Source organism: Numenius arquata, chromosome 16 (genome assembly GCF_964106895.1).
Source record: "Numenius arquata chromosome 16, bNumArq3.hap1.1, whole genome shotgun sequence".
Taxonomy (NCBI): domain Eukaryota; kingdom Metazoa; phylum Chordata; class Aves; order Charadriiformes; family Scolopacidae; genus Numenius; species Numenius arquata.
In genome coordinates this window covers 8,679,944-8,695,559 of record NC_133591.1, presented here as the reverse complement: position 1 = coordinate 8,695,559, position 15,616 = coordinate 8,679,944, and the positions used below count along the sequence as shown (strand labels likewise).

At 45.7% G+C, this 15,616-nt stretch overlaps 1 protein-coding gene across 2 annotated transcripts in view; it reads right to left on the bottom strand.

Moving 5' to 3' along the window:
- ULK1 (unc-51 like autophagy activating kinase 1) overlaps positions 1-15,616 on the bottom strand; it is an 80,886-nt gene that overhangs the window by 33,492 nt on the left and 31,778 nt on the right. For both annotated transcript variants that reach the window (XM_074159327.1, XM_074159326.1), the window contains exons 9-11: positions 10,758-10,816; positions 6,731-6,813; positions 2,070-2,120 (exon numbers count right to left, since the gene is read on the bottom strand). In XM_074159327.1, the coding sequence (XP_074015428.1) occupies positions 2,070-2,120; positions 6,731-6,813; positions 10,758-10,816 (193 nt within the window). The remainder of the gene's footprint in view (positions 1-2,069; positions 2,121-6,730; positions 6,814-10,757; positions 10,817-15,616) is intronic.

The window sequence follows — 15,616 nt, the reverse complement described above, 5'->3', positions numbered from 1 at the left end:
TCTCCACTGCAGACCTGAGGACTCTAAATCAGTCTGAGCGCAACTATCACGATTCAGATGCAGCCATATCTCTTCTCTTCTTTGATATTTCCTACACTCATGATGCTGAACCACACATTGAGATGAAGTAGCACAATAAACTTCTGGACTCACCTTAGTTCTGCATGCAAAGCCAGGGGAGCCAGCCCCTGAGCAACGGCTACCTTGATAAGTCACGTATTTCAGCTAAAACTGTGCAAATGTTAAGCATGCTACCATATTAAGCAGCATTCTGTGCATCTCAGGTGAGTCTTTCTTATTGAGACCAGCATAACCCAGACCTTTGCTGACAGGCTGGCTCCTCTCACCTATTTAGAAATCAAAAGGACCACCATTCCCACATGCAGCCATCCTCATCCAGGCTCTTCACTGCGCTTCATCCATCATTGCCATCTGGCAGTAGCAGAGACTATGAGACTGTGGAGTCTCACCACGGTAGATCACCTTCTATAAGAACCACCTTCTCCACTAGTAGATTTCTGTGAGCAACTTGAAGACCTCCAGCAATGGTGAGATATTTCTCCCCTCATCTTTTCAAAACCCGTAGTGGCCTCTCCTGCCTGGAGAGGACTCCAGGCTGTGGACATCTGCCTGGAGGCGAGGACCAGCAGGGCAGCAGAGAAGTCTGAAGTTTGTATAGTCCTTACCTGCCTGTAAAGGTGCTCTTTTTACTAGGCCTTGACCCCACGCCATTAACTTTGGTGCAGCTGGGGGCAAAGGCTGTGCTACAGTCCCCTGCTTATAATAGTGCCTCTGGTTTCTGCACAAGTGTGCAGAAGTTGGAAACTGAGGCCAAGTGAGGAGAACCCTCTCCTGTTTGCAGGGTTTTTTCTGTTCCCCTGGCCAATGAAGCAATGGAACCGCCGGAGGTAACAGTTGAGCTGGTGGGCATGCAAGAACATCCCAAGAGAGTCTTCCTCTGCCTGCAGGAGGATCAGACTTTGAAGGGGTTTTCCCACACAGCAGTGGTGTAGCAGGTGCTGAGAGCTGAGCTGGTTTAGGAGCAGTCCCGCACAGGCAGAGTCCTTTCCTGCCTGCAGAGCAGGCCTGTTTGACAGGACTTGTCCCACATCTTGCTGGTGCAGATGGAGATAGGGGTCTGTCTGGCTTGCATGCTCCCCTAAACCAGAAGCGTTTTTTCTTGCCCGCAGGACGCTCACCTAAGTACACAGTTAAAATCTGTATCAGGAACAACTGAGAAGTCCTGCTCTGGAACCAGGAAAGCAAGAGGCTGTCAGGAGTGATGTGGACATCAGACAAGAGGCGTCCACCCACAGCATTTCTCTTGTGTTCAGAAAGCATCAGACATGATTCCTCCAAAACTTCCAGCTGCTTCACTGGTCACCCCAAATCAGTCACCGATGAAAATTCTTGGCTCTATCATTTACTGAGGAGATTAAAGGCTTGGGAGGATCCTTCCAGAAGGCAACCATACACAGTTCCACTAAGACATCTCTCTTGGCCACAGGACTGTTATATTCCATACACTAGAAGCAATTCTGAATTGTTTTCCACCGAAAACAAACCTCTGAATCATAGCACACATGGTTGGAAATTTTCAAGTTTTGAATCAAGAGAGGAAAGAACGAACTTTGGGCCTGCTGTTTGGCACTGCCAACCTAAGGTACTACCTGGCAAGCAGGGACAGAAGCGCCAGTTTCCACTGTTCACTAGCCTCAATTGTCCCACAGATGTGGATGAAAAGCAAGATCACGCTGCATAATCCTGTTTAGCTACAAGCATCCCCACTGGCCATGCACTTCATACAAAGCAGCTGAATAAATTTCAAAGCTAAATTTACTTCTACTTTATGTTCCTAAATAGCCCCCTAATCATCCCTTTGAAGATAGCTCAGCAAAATCAAATACATTTTGATGGCAAAATCTGGACATGACACAGTAACAAACGTTGAATCCCTGTCTAAGTAACTAAGAAAACATAAAGCAGTCTTTTTCTTTTCTTTTGAACTAACAGCAAAGGAAGTCACGTCATGGTTCAAAAAGAGTTGTAATCAAAAACGCAACACTTACATTTTTTCATAGAGGCACTTGCATCCAAGAACGGGTGATGGAAAAATTCATCTGAAAATAAAAAAATCAAGAACAATGACTCAGTGAAAGGAAATTGTAAGAAGTTTACAAAGCAGTTAAAGCATAGCAAAGTATAGTATTTTACAATGATTTTTCTATGCAATCCAGTCAACCGTGGAAATGAACTGACTGCAGTTGCATATAGTAATGGTCAAGAACGCAGACTAGCATTATAAATGCAGGACCTACTTATAAAAAAAAAAGATTGGAAATTATTTGGATCCAGGGATTGCTATATAAGTATGGAAAAAAAGGTGGCAGAGAACGGAAGTCAGCTGGGGCAATTACATGAATGAAGAAAGTAAAGAAAGAGAGGAGAAAAAAAAAAAAGAACCTTTGCCAAAAGCACAGCCAAAGGACATGAGGGTTTGTACCTTGGGACTTGTCACCAGTACTAAGGGATTTTCCTTCCCCACAGGGCATGAAAGAACTTAGAAAGGTTTTGCTGCAAGCTACAACCCTGGGCTGCCAGGGAGAATACACTAAATTAATTGTTAATGCTCCTGTTTTGCAACAGCTCTTACACTCATAGGAATGAGAATCAGTTATTGGGGGCCAGATAGGGTGACTGCGTCAAGACCTGGCATGGCCACGTCTGTGCATGTGCTTCAAAAGCTCCTATCAGCAAGAAGAGAGAAATCCTAAAGCACAAAGTAGCAGTAGAAGACAAAGTCCGTGGCTGATCAGGATGGCAAGTTACCCTAATTGTAGGGAACCAGGGAAGCTATATTTATCACACTGTGCTGCCACTCCTTCCACAGAAGAGGAGTGATGGTCAAAAAGACTTCCACTGAGTGATCTTCCATCACACACAGAGACAAACCCATCATGCACTGAAGGCAGAAATGCATTTTCTAAAAGGCCACCACAGAACAACAGCCCAGCACTCCCTCCCTTTCACACCAGACACAACTGCTTTCTTCACTCGTTACGAGGGGATATTCTACAAGATCCAGGCCAAGAAGAGCTTCTGCCCTGGCTTGCTGGAGACCCTCTACATGTTTTCCTGTCCTCACAAGTAGCCACCCCTCCTTCATCTCCGATCCACTGCAGCCCTATGCCAAGGCCTCTCCTATCACAATCAGCAACACAGCCGTTCAGCAGCATTAGTCATGGACCAACACTGGTTATTTGGTTAACTGCAGGCAGTTCAACTTGTTTTCCCAGCATGGATTTCCTGTTGCAACACCCAAGGTTTACAAACTTCTGCTTTCAGTAAACAGCTCCTCTTTGGCCAGTGAGCTTTCCAGAAAGTAGCAACCGGGTTATTTCTTTGTCTGCTTTCTAAACTTACACAATCCCTCCCTCTCCAGCTCCTCCTTGCCACTGCCAGGCCAGGGTCCCGCAACCAGAGCACACTGGTCTGGAGCTCAGCACAAGTGAGAAGTGATGGAAATCTCTTGCAGGGAATGCTGGAATCTCACAGATTAGATCTGCTGTGGATGGAGAACACCCCTATCCTGCTGGGAGCTGCTCAGCTGCTGGGTTTTCCTACATTTTCTTCAGCTTTTTCCTCTAGAAGGTACCATCTCTCAGCTGAGCTGATTCAATTGAGGGGGTGGAAATGATGATTTCTTTCATTTTTCTCCCTTCCCCCTCCAAACCGCTTATTAATTGCGCTTGCAAAGCAAAATTTAACAACCCTGCTTGTAATCATCAGCAGGAGACCTGCAACTTGAAACCCTCCTGGCTTTGCTCTAGATAATCTTGAGATTGCAAAGATCATCAGTTCCTGGTAGAAGAGCAGTTGAGACACACAACAAGTAAAGGAAGTTTTGAGCTTATGTGTTGCTGTTGTGTGAATTGACCAAACTCTGGGGGAGCTCTGTGGAGGGCACTGCACACATCTCTGGGTAGACTCCAGAGGGCCCCAGGGAACAGAGAGCAGTAGGACACCATGCTCCTCCGGGGACTGTGGCTCAGGAATCATCCGTGACCCAGCATCACGCACAAATCTTCACCTTACAGAGGGTGAAAGAGGGTAAAGGAACAGCGAACAAAGGAACCATCAGCCAAAGTAGACCTTTTATAAATAGCATAGGTGAACAGAGCAGCCTACGGTTAGTTTGCCAGCAGCAGGACAAAGCACCTGTCTACCAGGAGCCATCTAAGAGAAAGGGGAGATCTGCTTCAGACTGGAGCTGTGAGACATTGACAGCTTGTGCACAGCTGGCCACAGACAGCTGCTGAAAACATGACAATAGTTGGGCACAGGGGAGTGCTCTCATTTAGGTACTGCTACTATTCTGGCAAGGGGCATCACCTAGAGGGCTCCTGAGCTGACATTCTTAAGAGAAGGAAGAAGGGTCCATTCAGCAGGTGTAGGTCAGAGTGTTTCCAAGCCCTCAGGAACGCAGAGGAGCTGAAGAATTGCACCAGCGGACAGCAGGGAAAAGATAAAACAGTTGTGTCACAAGCAGGGAGGAACCTCAGATGCTTCAGCAGATTTTTAAAGACTCGTATGAGAGAAGGCCAGGGTGGATCAGACCAAGAATGCAACTGGATGCTGAAAAAGTGTATTGGTCTAGAGTAAATCATGTCCCCGATGCTTGCTTTCCTCTCAACCAACAGGAGATACTATAATATGACATGGGATGCCAGAAAACCATTGAGATCTACCTTCTATAAAGCACAAGGAACATCTCTAATGCAGGCTTCTGCATAGAATGTATTCACAAACCCTCCCTGAGAAACAATTACATCTTAGGAGGACATGCCAATTTGTAGAGAAAAGGATCCCACACGTGATTAAGGGCAGGCAACGATCTCAGTGCAGCAAGATGTGCTGTAACTGTTGTCCTGAGCGAAATCAAAGTATATTATCTCAGATTTCCAAGTGTTTCCAAGTGTTCCAAGACATTAACTCCTGCAGTCTACTCCCAAGAGGCACAAAAACAGCTCACAGGGGGGCTAAAAAGGTTTACCAGACTCAATTTCTGCTGTGACTGGAACCTCAAAGACTTTTTCTTTTGAAATGCACAGCAACATGATAGAAGAGGTAGAGATCCACAGCCCAGATAGAAGATCTGCAGGGAATAATACTGAGAGGTGCTTATATCCAAGTCAGTCTGTCAGCAGCTTCAACAACTCCCTTTTCAAAAGGCTTGTTTTCTCACTTCTGCATCCTAGTAACCAGTAGTCCTTTACATTCGGCACTTGATAATCATGATCAGCCCCAGTTAATCCACATGCTGCTTCATCCAGGTGATACTGCCCCCAGAAAGGCTTTCCCAGTATCTCTAATCCGAAAGAATAATAGAGGCTGCAAAACAATTTCTCTTCATCAACTAGCATACGCTACCAGCAGGAAACAATCCACTCAAGCAGATAAGCAACAAAAAACCAACAGAAAACGAACCCCCAAAAGTCTCAAATATCAAACCCTTTTACCCCAAGCCTGACTAAAAATCAACATCCTGAAAATACACAGCAGCACACTTCATTTGCAGGTAAAAAAAAGGTAGTATCTGTGCAAAAAGCAGAAAGCTCTATGAGTTGCTTTGATAGTGCCCACTTGATACTTAACACAAATGTGTGGACTTTGGCCCTGCCTTGTTTCAGGAAACCCACTTGAACAGGTTTGTCCAGCACCAAACCTTACCCAAACACAGAGGCTGAGAGTCAAACTTACCCTTTCCACCAGCAGCACTGGCCCATGGAAACAAAGCTGCTCCCTGCTCTTCTCCACACTCAGAGGAGGCACACCACCAGGACCAACTTCCTTGGTGGGAGAGAGCATTCACATCCTGATTTATAGCTGAGACAGGTCTAGCCTATCTTTGCCCAAGAGGAAGGGAGAGGTGGGGGGAAGACTAAAGACCACAGGGTTGCTTTTAGATGACCTGGCCCATTCAGGGGCTCTAGGAAAGGTACCATCTCTGCCTGCTTTCCTCTAAGGCATGGCTTCACTAGAGGTTCTTCAGGCATTTTGGCTCAGGTAGACACATCTGGAAGAGGCTGCCAAACCCAGAACTGCCTGTCACATAATGATTGTTCTCAGTTTAGAAGGAATTTAGACATTAGAAAAAAACAAGAAAGGACATCTTCATGCCAGCCAAGTCAGGAGACTGAAATGCAGGTCTACAGGGAAAGCCAAGAGACTGTCAGCTTGAGCCCTGGTAAGAATGAAGGAATCCTTTCACTGAAACCTGGAGGATGAGTGAAGGGTCTGCAATCAGCAACGGTCTCCTGGCTGGGATCACAGCAGACCCTGAGAAACGGAAGTTATTGACTGAACTGTTCATTAAATGGGTGCAGCTTTGGGAAGGAACTACAACAGAGAAAGAACCTGGATGCACAAGATACACGTTTTACCTGGTAGCATGCTTAACACAACGGAAGTTCAGAAATATTACGAAAGCAGAAGCCAGGAGAGGGAATACAAGTAAGAAACATTTGCTGAAGGTGTGCCAAATCTCTGGGTTTACAAAACTGTACTGGAACCAGCACATATACTAAAAACCCCAAGATCACACAATCTTCCAGGCACAGGTAAAACCCGGGTGTTTGGATGGCACCAGCCAAAAGCATGGAGGTTTGTGCAATGCTGTGGCACCAAAGATGACACAGGCAGCAGAACTAAAACTGGAAGGAGGTCTTACCAAAGTCCATGCGGTCCTTATGATTACGCTGCAAAAGGCCCAGCAGCAGCTGCCTCAGGTGGCTCGATGTCTCCCTGGGGATGCTAGGATTGAAAACAAAAGCAAAATAAGGGAGACTTGCAGTCTATACTTAAACTGCTTTTACATATTCAGGAAGGCAACCTGCAAATGCAAACTCACTTTGTGCCTGCTGGGCTAGGAACTTAAGGCGAGCTCACTGGAGAGAGGCTGAACAGGAACAACTCTATTTGCATCTGTTTAGCTTTTGCTCCCCATTGTCATTGTTAAGGCTACAGCTAATCTAGCTTTAGTGGCCTCTCCCATGAGCACCTGCATATCCTTCCCTTCCACAGTGGTGCCAATGTCATCCCTCTGATTCTCAGCTAAGTCCATTCAGCATGCAATATTTTGCACACAATAAATAAAACATCTTCTATTTGCTCTGCTGGGAATAAGGAGGTCATTAGAATGAAGCAGTTACCAAGGGGAAGCTTCCAATTAAGTCATTGGTGGTGAAGTGTATCACCAGTTACTACCATTTTATTAAGGCATTTCTTTTTCAATGCAGGTTATTTAAGACTAGCAAGTGACCTTTGTCTATTTGCTTCCTCGATATACAGCATTTATTAATTGAAGGCAACTAAGACGTGAGCAACTGCCACCCAAGCAAGCTAAAATTAGTGCAGCCATTACCCTACTTTCCAGTATAGCTAGGAAGAAAATGCTCTTTTCAATGGCCACTGCAGCACAGAAGAGGTAGTAAATCATTCTGCTCTCCCTCACCCCACAGGCAGATGGGGAAGGGGACAGGGCAGCTCTTCACAAGCCCAGTACATTGCGAGAGGCAGGGAATAAATGAAAGGATTAAGGCAGGGAAAGCAGAGTTCAGCTGTTGCATAAGTGGATTCAGCTCAGCTGACTTTCCTCCCTAACCAGAAGCCCTGTTTGGGGCTGTCGCAGCCAGGTCCTGCCCACAGCCAGAGCAGAGCTCTCCAAATTAAGCGTAGGTGGCTCCATCTCTTTTCAGTCTTGACTCTATTTATCACTGCTGTGGCCAGCATGGTTCCCATGGTCTGCCAGGCTTTCCCCTCTCCCCGTGCACAGGTCAGCCGAGGTAATGGCATGTGTGCTCAGCACAGCGATTTAACTGTGGAGCTCCAGCCTGCTCGTGGCTTGGTTGGGCAGGGCTCCACTGGCCGGGCTGGCATCACTCACCGCCCTGCAGCCAAGCCCCACTGATGCTGGAGAAAATCTTTCCTGCACCATTTCCACCACCTTCAACCCTGACACAGGGTTAAAAAAAAAAAAAAAAAAAGAAAAAAAAAAAGAAGCTGGGACAAAAATACTGGGGGCAAAAGAGGTGCTAGCTAGCACTAACAGACTCTTGTTCAGTGAAACTAGACATGTGAGGCAAGGTGTGTATTTATAGGTTTCAGTACTACCCAGTTATTTTTCAGTGAAGCCCTAGGACTTGCTGGAGCAGGAATCTGAGCCCAGCAATTCCTAGAACAGAGAATGATGGCAAGCATCCCTTATCCTTGTTTGTACTGGAGGAGTCGCTTTTCCATCCCTGACACTAGAAAGGTTTCATATGCCTTCCCAGGCTAACAGAGGAAGAGGCCACCAGGACTCCAGAAGGGATGCAATTAAACCAAGACTCAGTTTGAACCAAGAAAAAACACCCTCTCATCCAAAAAGGTGGGCCTTGTAAGTATACTGCGTAATGGAATAACCCAAGATACCTACCACTGCTAGCAGAGTCTCCTGAAAAATACATTAGTGCTGGAGACCTGCAGTCCTCCAGCATTATCGTCATAATTTATCCATGACACGTAAAGCTCTCATCCAAAATGACTCCATTTCCCAGCAATAACTTTAGCTTTTGTATGGTTTTAAAGCCAAGAAACAGGAAAGTCAAGTAGTAGACCTCAGATGTCACAACACAGACTGAAGACAGTGCAGAAAAACAGCCTGTTTGCCTCATCTCTCACGTCTTAAACATCAAGCTTTGCTACACTACAGTATTGTTTTCCAAGGCCATCTTTTTAAACATAAGCAACAGAACTGCCTCCTTCCAACTGTGATCTAGAATATACTTTGCCACGCAAATCCACACGGAGTGTTAGTTATTTAGATAAGCGCTATTAAAATTGTGAGGCCTTTGGGCTTGCTCCTACTGACATGGGCTCCCCACCTCCCAATGGCATCTCACCTGCCAGCAGCAGCCTGGCAGGCAGAGACCGCTGGGGAGCATTTCAGGAGCTTTTCTTCCCCACCCCATTCCCAAGCCAAAACACAGCACTTTGCTTGGCGATGCCTGGGAGGCGGGTACCAGCCTGCCCAGCCCCAAGGAGAACAAAACCAAACCCTGGCACTGCTGCAGCCTGAGGAGGTCGTCTCTGGAGTGGCTTTGTCTTTCATCCTGTGTTGGCAGGGCTGGCGGAGGCAGTTTATTCATGTTTACTCAGGAAATAGCACAGATTTCGGCTTATGTTAAAGAGACAAACTGACTTTGGAAAGCAGGGAACCGGCATTTACACAAAGACTGCTTGGGATCAGATAACTACAGTGAAAAAAGAAAACCCAATGGGCTTGGATCTAAATTTTGGAGGAACTTGGTAGTTAAAAAGCAGAAATAAGTGAAAGTGGTAGATGCAGAGCGCGTACCAAGGACTCCCAACAAAGGAGGACTAATCCCTACAAGAAATGACATGCTGTCCTCTTACAGCCCAGTTTCGTTTTTCCCCTCACCTGCCTCCTACTGCACACACCACAAGCCAAAGCAGCAGCAGGGCAGCGTGATCAACACAAGGAAGCTTATTAATTGTAGGGATTAATTTCTCTCTCAGCAAGAGGGACTACCTCAAAGGCGAGCAGTCATGTTTTAAGCTATGTAGGAGAAACAGAAGCTCTACTTTCTGTTCACACAGACTATTTAGCTCCAACTATGTGGCAGTATTTTTGCTTTGAGTTGTTTTGTTTGGGTGTTTTACTCTACCATGTTCCCTGGTTCAATCCAAAAGAGCATACAGATATCCCACATTTAATCCTGGTAGAAATTTGCCCCTTCTCCCCAAATCAAAAAAAGGAAGTACTTGTAAGGAAATTAAATGCATAGCACAAGTCATTGATAAGAGCTCTAGCTTCTTGACACTTCCTTCTGCTATCTCTTGGAGCTGTCTAAACTGGTAAGAGAAGGAAAAATAAATTCCACATAGAGCAACTTAATTAACTTCCTGGGTATGTGGCTACATTAACAGCTCTGCCAAATGGAAACTAAGTTGCTGGTTAAAAAAACAGCTTCCAGTTTTTTTTATGTATATACTTGGAACTTCAGTCCTGTCTCTATACCAGGCTGAGGTTTTAAGAGCAGGCATAAGGTTCTGCTTTAAGAGCTCAGAGATCAAAAGGAAAGACCACAGCAACAAAACCAAAATATAGTGACAAATCACAGCGCTGAGCAGCAGCTAGATGCTTCACTAGGTAACATACACCCCGGTGGGACGAAAGCAGTTATCTTCCCCTTGGGAACTGCAATAGTGTCCATTTCCATTGGGGTTATAAAATTTCCTGCTATTAGCAGGATGGACACAAGCAGTTGCTGTCCTGGCACGTGAGAAAAGGGAATGTGATCTGCCATCAGGTATGGCAGGTTACAGGAGAGACTGCAGTTTGGCTGCTCACATTATTCAAGAATTGCCACAACTTCTCCCCAGGGCTCCCAGCCTCAGTGAAGCCATATGTGGGACAGGACGCCACGCTGGTTCATGAAATCACTAATGATCCTGAATTTTTGCAGTGTAGAAGAGAAGTAGTATCCGTGGAAAGAGAGAAGACCAACCCTGGCAGTCCACTGCTGTCTGACTTTCTCTTGGCCACATCACTGCTGGTTTAAGGAATGGGGGAAGGCAGGTGGCCAAATATTTTACAGTCACCTCCCTGAGTGACAAGCCAGGAGCATGCGAGGACAGGTGTAAATACAGAGTAAACAAGTGCATACAAATGGCAGCACTGGAAAAATGCTTACTTCGGCATCAGCATCTTGTTTTTCTCATAGAAGAGACGAAGATCCTGTGGGCTGCTGGCCTGTGGAGAAGAAAGAAAACCAGTGCATGAAGCAGTGGACAATGAAGGAAACGGATTAGCATTTCTATTTCACAGTTATTCTGAAGAGCAGAGAGGCACTTTTCAATTGCTGAACCAGCACAGACAATGAGAACCTGCAGCTTGCTTTAGACTGAAAAGCCAGCACTGTGTCAGAGTGAAAATACAGTATTTCAGCCTGCTGTCTTTTTGTCCCTGACCTGGTTCTGTCCTGCTCCCAAGGGCTGAGCTTCATTGTAGTGGGCTCTGATGCTCAGGTCTGAGCTGGCCTAATAGCCTCACCCAGGAGGCTAAATAATTGCAGACGTGAGGAGTCCCAAATGATGAATGGCAGCTCCCGCTGAGAACATGGATTAGTGCTGCAGGGCATTTAGAAAAGGGGCAGGGAGCCTGTTGATGGGCAAGGGATCTGTGAGGAGACCAGGAACATGGAGAAATAGCAACTGAATTAGGATTTTCTACTTTAATTCCAGGAAGCCAGAAGGTCTCAAGCCACAGTCCCAGTAATATACACAACTGCTGGGGATGTTGACGACAAGATCCCAAATTCTGAGAGATGGGATTAAAAAAAAAAAAAAAAAAGGGACTGGGCACAACAAGAGGTTTATGGCTGAGGTTAAAAATAAATTCTCCAGTATAGAAGCACAGACACATAAAAATCTCCTAACGTCATTTCTCCATTTGTTTTTATGCAATGAATAATACAGGCCAGTAAATTAACCCTAGTGTCTCAGGCTTCTCTGCTCAGGCAGTCTCTTTATTAAAGGCAGAGCAGGCTGGCTGGCATGACACAGACATGAAGGCACATATAAATAGGGAAGGAAGATCAGAGAGATTCATCTGCAATCAATTACTGGTGCAGCAGAGTGTGTAGGAAAGTGTGAATGAGGAGGCAACAGGCAGCTTCTCCTGATGTTCAGGGCAGGCTCAAAAAACCCTCAAGCCTTCCACCTACTTCCATTTCTAAATTAGAAGCATTTAAGGTCAATTAAGATGCTTAAAACAGCAAATCAGACAAGCCAATCTGCAGATGGCCATCAAAATACCACTAACACAGCACGGCTGGAAAAGCAGACACATAAGACACTGTTTCAACATCACCTACTCCCTCTGGCTGAAGATGAAAATTAAGGATAACTGTGAGAGCTCAGCGCAAAACCTCAAGAGAAACCAAAGGGAGAGTCTCAAAAGCTGCTAATATCAATAGACTCCTGTAGTACTGACCAGGACAGTATTTCTTGCATAGTCTTAGCAACTCAAGCTTCGCAGCTCTCCTACCAATTTGTACCAGTAAGAGTTACTGCATTCCTAAAAGAAGGAAATAAGATTTCCTGGTTCTCCTTTCTGCAATAGCTTATGCTTTGCTGTTCAGACAGAGCAGGGACCCAAACAGGAGGTGCAAAAATACTTTCTTCACAAACCATTAAAATGAACGTTATTCAGCAAAGCACCTTGTTACATAGAAGCCAAACTGCATCGAAATTTCCAATCGCTGCCACTCAATTTGATTTGGTTCAGTAATACTCCATTTTACACCCTTCTCCTTGCAGATCTTGCCCTGCAATTAGATTTTTAATATTTGGCAAACTTTAAGGAGGCAAGTGTACACACTGGCTTGGCCACAGTGCCCTGCGTGATGAGAAATGTGCCTGACAGAGGTAACATACAAGGAGGAACAGAACTCCACCGCAGGGAAGCGAAGTGCTTGCTCGCATCAGAGAGATACAATCCTTGGCTGTTTGCTCTGTTCATTTCCTGTCGCAACAACTCAATTGTTTCACAAATACAATGAAGCTCTGATCTATTTCAAACACTGTTTTGTCAGAAATTTTCCTGGCAATAAAGACAGAGTATATTAAAAGCAGCACACATGCAAAGCCTAGTTCATTAGAGAGGGTTTCTAAGCACTAGCTTAGACAGAAACAAAATCCTCAATAAAGTTCCGCTCCTCTTTGTACAAATGAAAGAGATATCCCTGTAGGGATGTTGGTCCTCCACGTTCTGCTGTCTCAGTACAACTCCCACTTGTTCTGCAAGGACCGCATCCAGGGTGCCAGGCTCCTGCCCACCCAGACCATGCTTCCTCACTAGGGCTGGCCCCAGGAGCCCGCAATTCAAGGCTGGCTCTGATATAGGTAGCTGCCTGCTGGGGAATAGGCTCATTTTAGGGAGTGCCCAGGACAGACAACTGTGGATAACCATGAATTTGGCAAAACCAGCTGCATCTTCATGTAACTTCATCATTAATCAACTGGGTCACACAGGTCTGCTCCTTGTAGCAGGTTCTCAGACCTGCACTAACATGCTCACTGCTCTCCTGCCCTTAGCATGCATTTCGTAAAGCAGTGGTATCTTCAGCCACTTTGCTCACCTCTTCTTTCAATAAATAGTGCTTCTCTGAGAATCGCAGAAAAAAAAAGAAAAGCAGAAGTGTTTGTAAGACACTAAAAATGCCATATGAATTCCTTCCAGGAAGCTAAGGACTTAATTTGAAATCCACCCTCCAGGCAGATACACCCTACCCAAGAAAAACAGCAGAAAGCACATTTCAGGCACCTAACAACTAGATCATTCAAGATGCACAGAGCCAGCTGCTACCTGTAGGACAGCATCCATCTGCCAGAAACAGGGATGCAGAATGGACAGCTCAGTTTTCCCCGAGACCAGGAGAGGGACCAGCAGGCCAATTCACACGCTTGTTCCCCCTCTCATGTTACTATGGAGCAGCTGCATTAGAGTAACTGGCTCTGTTCTTGTCTGTCCTTTCTATATATAAAGACAATCGGACAAATCCAGTCCTGCCACCCTGTTACTTTGTCCTCAGCAGCAGTGGAAATATGTTGAGCCAACAAAGGCATCCAGAGTAACCCTGCCAAATCCCACTCGGTGCTGGCTGCCTGCAAGTGAATTGCACGCGAAGAGCACGCAGGGTGGTGTTTCCAAAAGCACTCAGCACTGGATTTGTCACGCTTGGGCAAAGGCTGGATGCAAAAGCCCAGCACTCAGTCAGAAGAGCTCCAGAGACATTCACACCCTCAGTGAACAGCACTGTCAACACTTCACAGCAGGTGTGTGGTATCTGTTCTTTTCTTTGAATCCTTTCCTCTGGGATTCCTGGGGATTTGGAGGTGCAGAGAGGGGATTCAGATACTTTAGAAAGAAAGGAGAAATAAGTAATGATGTTTCTAGCTTTACAGTTCTAGAGAAAAGCTCTAAATCTGCTGCAAATACCTCCTGCTTGTGCAGTCTTACAGTTGATATTTTAAGACTCCCACAACTAAGTGGCTGGGAGATCCTGAAAGCACAACAACCAGAAAAAAAAAAAAACCAAAACAAACCACAAACCTTTTTCTCTACTCCCAACAGATCAGGATCAGGCCCACAAACTCTGGGCCAAAAGCCAACAGCTCGCTGTCTGCAGCAACAAGTCAATCACTGCATCCAACTTCAGCAGAGTAACCTACCCTCACCAGGAATACCTGTCCCCATTGACAGAGAACATCTCCAGAGGAACAGCTTTGGGCACGTAAGAGCAGCCTGCCTAACAAATAAACCAGGAGTTCAAATTCTGGGAATAAAATCCTCCCTTTCCTCATCCTCCTCAAGGGCCATTTCACAGAATAGCAGTTGTTCTAAGTGACACATAATCCTAGCGCTTATGCAGGCAGAATTAACCCAGAAATAAAGCAGTGGACTTGGTACACCAGGCTTAGAAATTAATTTTTCGCCTAGCAGTTAGCTGGGATGAGAACATACGCAGGCAGGTTAACTCCTTCAGAGCTGCCGGAACAGGCTGCAGAACTTGCATTACCTCTCCTGCCACTTCCCTCTCCCCAGCTCACTCTCCCACAGACACAGCGCACCATGTCCACAAAGCAGCCAGGAGAAGATCCACCCAAAGGCTCAGACAGCAACCAAGTTTTGTGGTCCTTGAAAGGAACTGATGTCCAAATGGACCTGTGCCACTGCCAGAGACAGCTCCGACACAAAGAGCATGAGCTTGGCCGTGCGCCTGCTTACCACGAGCTGCCCAGTCTTTAAAGGAGTCACACAACAAAACAATCTCCCACACACCACAATAAAAAAAAAAAAAAAAAGAAACTGAGGCCATTAACTTTAATCATATTTAAAACATCATCTGTGAAGGACCAAATTGGTTTTGGAAGGTATTTTAGACCTTGTGTAAATCCGTCTCCAGTTTTGCTTCTGGTTGTCACTTGTCTACTCAGCCCACATCATCCCGTGGTGGGCACTGGGTCCCCGTCTTTTCAGCTCGGGTAGGACAAAGGAAAACCCTTACACTCTCAAGGCTTCTCCAAGCACCAGTCAGCAAGAGCAGGAAATGCACTGCTCAAGTCCTGTCCTCAACTAAGAAATGAAGAGATGCGAGTGCAGACCACTTATTAGGCAAGGCAAATTAACAATTCCACATTAATACAGTGCTCAGCAAATCTGTTTATAGGGATTATGCACCCCATTAATCTCATCCCTATGACAGTCTCACTGTTTTGTTTATGAGCATGTTTAATACAAAAGCTCCTTAAGACAGCTTCATCAGCCATCCTACCAACTGTCCACATCTGAGCATCAGCAGCTTCTTGTCTGTGTGCAGTGAGGCAGGGAAGGGACAGGAATGGCTCTGGGAAGTTGCCTTGGGTGACCCAGCTATAGTTAATTTCAACTTTGAGACAGCTAGAAATCACACTCATGCACATACACACATCTCTGCCTTGATTTACAAGCACCTTCTGGATTGACAGCTGCCTCAGACTTTCCACACAT